Source organism: Octopus bimaculoides, chromosome 11 (assembly GCF_001194135.2).
Source record: "Octopus bimaculoides isolate UCB-OBI-ISO-001 chromosome 11, ASM119413v2, whole genome shotgun sequence".
NCBI classification, from domain to species: domain Eukaryota; kingdom Metazoa; phylum Mollusca; class Cephalopoda; order Octopoda; family Octopodidae; genus Octopus; species Octopus bimaculoides.
In genome coordinates, this window is record NC_068991.1 from 513,805 (window position 1) to 516,311 (window position 2,507).

Below are 2,507 nucleotides of genomic sequence, written 5' to 3' on the forward strand. Positions count from 1 at the left end.
TATATATATATATATATATATATATATATATATATATATATGTATGTATAAAATAACTAACATGGTTGGTGTACTCAATAGCTTAGGCAGAGTAGTTCTGTCTTTATTTCTTATACTTTAACTATTCACCTACTACATCCCAGACATTGACCGCTCAACAACCACTCAACAACACATACTGTGCTCTATGCTGAGCAGCTTCCTTACCTTCGATTTCTATTGAAAGGCATTTATTTTCTATTGCTTCGATCTTCTTTTGTTGCATTTATTAACAATGATGGAAAATTAAATTGATAAACAAAGAGAATTCAGATGACAATAACAGCCCATCAAATGGTCATTAAATTGAAATCTTTCACCCCCACTTCCCCCAACTATGTGGTCTTCAGTTTATACCTACAGTCTACTCAATGCCTTTTATCTACTGCTGTAGCATGGCCACTTAGCCATACCACTACACAATATGAGAATCTATATCTCTCCCTGCCCCCAGTCCACATTAACTACACAGCAAATAATCACACTTCAATTGCTGCCAAGTCGATTATTAATCTCAGCTATTCTGGTTTCTTGATGGCTCTTAACAATCTCCTTACATCAACAGTTTCCCTCCAGCATCTCCAGCTTCAGTTTAGTTACTTCATAGGTGCTGCTGCCATATAAAAAAAGCACCCAGTGCCATTCTGTGAAATGGTTGGCATGTTAGGAAGGGCATCCAGCCATAGAAACCATGCCAAAGCAGACAATTGGAACCTGGTGCAGCTCACCAGCCTTTCCAGCTCCTATCAAACAATCCAGCCTAGGCCAGTATGGAAAGCAGCCATTAAATGGTGATGATGATGTCACCCGACTGGATGTTTGTCCCTATTTACTGTAGCCCCAGCTCAGCACTCTTACCCTACACAACAGACAGTCAATGAGGGAGCCTCTGCACAACTGGTAGACCTACTAGAAATAGCAACGAAATAGCCTCGTATCTTAAATACTTGATGATAAGTTTTCTTGATCAAGGTTGACTTGAAGCTAAACAACAACAACATTAACTGACCACCACATGTCAAAATGTGCTGGATTGTCCTGGATTGACCTAAAAGATGGTCTAAGATAGAACCTACAAGAAACATGAGGGATTGATCTTCTCTCCCTGTATCTTAGATCTATCTTCTCCTAAATAACTGGAGATACTCAACCACAGCAACAACAGCTCCCTCTGTCTTTTATTTTATCTCTAAAACAACTACATTGAATTAGTTTTAGAATTACCTTAGTTTTTTTTGTTAGAGATTTTACTTGAAGTTATAAAAAACTTGTAAATATTCAATAGAAACTTATTCAACAATAGAAACATATTAATTCCTGATTACCATTCCCATGTGTTTGGCACTGAAATAGCAGGGTCCTCGCCGCCAAGTATGAATAACTATTATCGTCCCATTCAGTTCTTTCTCTTTCTTCACAATAGTCTTACACAATATGTCCATATTTTATTAACCATTTATTCACTTCATGTCTATGACCACAATCAGCTTTTTCTTCAAACAATCTTTGCTACATGTTTACTTACTTTCAAGTGTATGTTACATTTTTTACTGAAGGTGTCACTACTAAAATTGTTTATGTGAAGTGTTTTTTGTATTCTCTCTCTCTCTCTCTCTTTCTATATATATATATATATATATATATATCTGTGTGTGTGTGTATTTCCTGCCATCTGGTCAGTTCAACATATGCTGCCATTAATCTCTCTGTTCTCCCCTTCTCTCCATCCATTTTCTCATTCCTTTCTGAAGAAGAGCATAGGCTCAAAATGTCAAAAACTCTTCCATTTTTCCTGAGCGTCAAACTAATACACTTTGTTTGTTGTTCCCTCACCTGCCTTTGTCTTTTTGTTTTTTTGCTTTGTTTTTCATACAATTCCAAACCATATTTCTATAACCTCAGTTAGAGGTTAAATTAGCCTCATTAAGGGATGGTGTCATCCAATGAATTACTGGTTTAATACCTAACATTTGTTGTGAATAATAATATTCATAAAACAATAGGTTTATTTATAAACCACGGTTTCTAATCATTCAAAAGAAAGCAAGAAAATGGAGATATAACATTTAATAAAAATTTATTATTTGTTTGTGTGTGTGTATATATATATATATATATATATATATATATATATATATACATACACACATATACATACACACACATACGTATACATATATACATACAGTGTGTGTGTGTATTCTTTCCGGGTTCCCACTCAAATAACATTTTCTACGCCTGCAACCTTCCCTCCCATTGTATTGTGGCCCCTTATTTAATACTAATCTCTAATTCTTTCTTCCCCCATCACAGCCAGCTCATGTGAAGCAGCAGGTTCGTAATGAGATCTTTATCTTAGATGTTCTCTACACAATTCTCTCACAATCCTCCTTTGTGTGTGTGTGTGTGTGTACACACACACACACACAAAGTCTTTTTTGCTGTGTCTTTTTTTTTTTTTTTTTTTT

At 35.3% G+C, this 2,507-nt stretch overlaps 1 protein-coding gene across 4 annotated transcripts in view; it reads left to right on the plus strand.

Moving 5' to 3' along the window:
• The window catches only part of LOC106881844 (membrane-associated protein Hem), a 60,586-nt gene that overhangs the window by 44,846 nt on the left and 13,233 nt on the right, over positions 1–2,507 (plus strand). For 2 of the 4 annotated variants that reach the window (XM_014932355.2, XM_014932356.2), the window contains one exon: positions 2,353–2,373. The exons of the other annotated variants lie outside the window; for them this stretch is intronic. In XM_014932355.2, the coding sequence (XP_014787841.1) occupies positions 2,353–2,373 (21 nt within the window). The remainder of the gene's footprint in view (positions 1–2,352; positions 2,374–2,507) is intronic. 4 annotated transcript variants of the gene reach the window in all.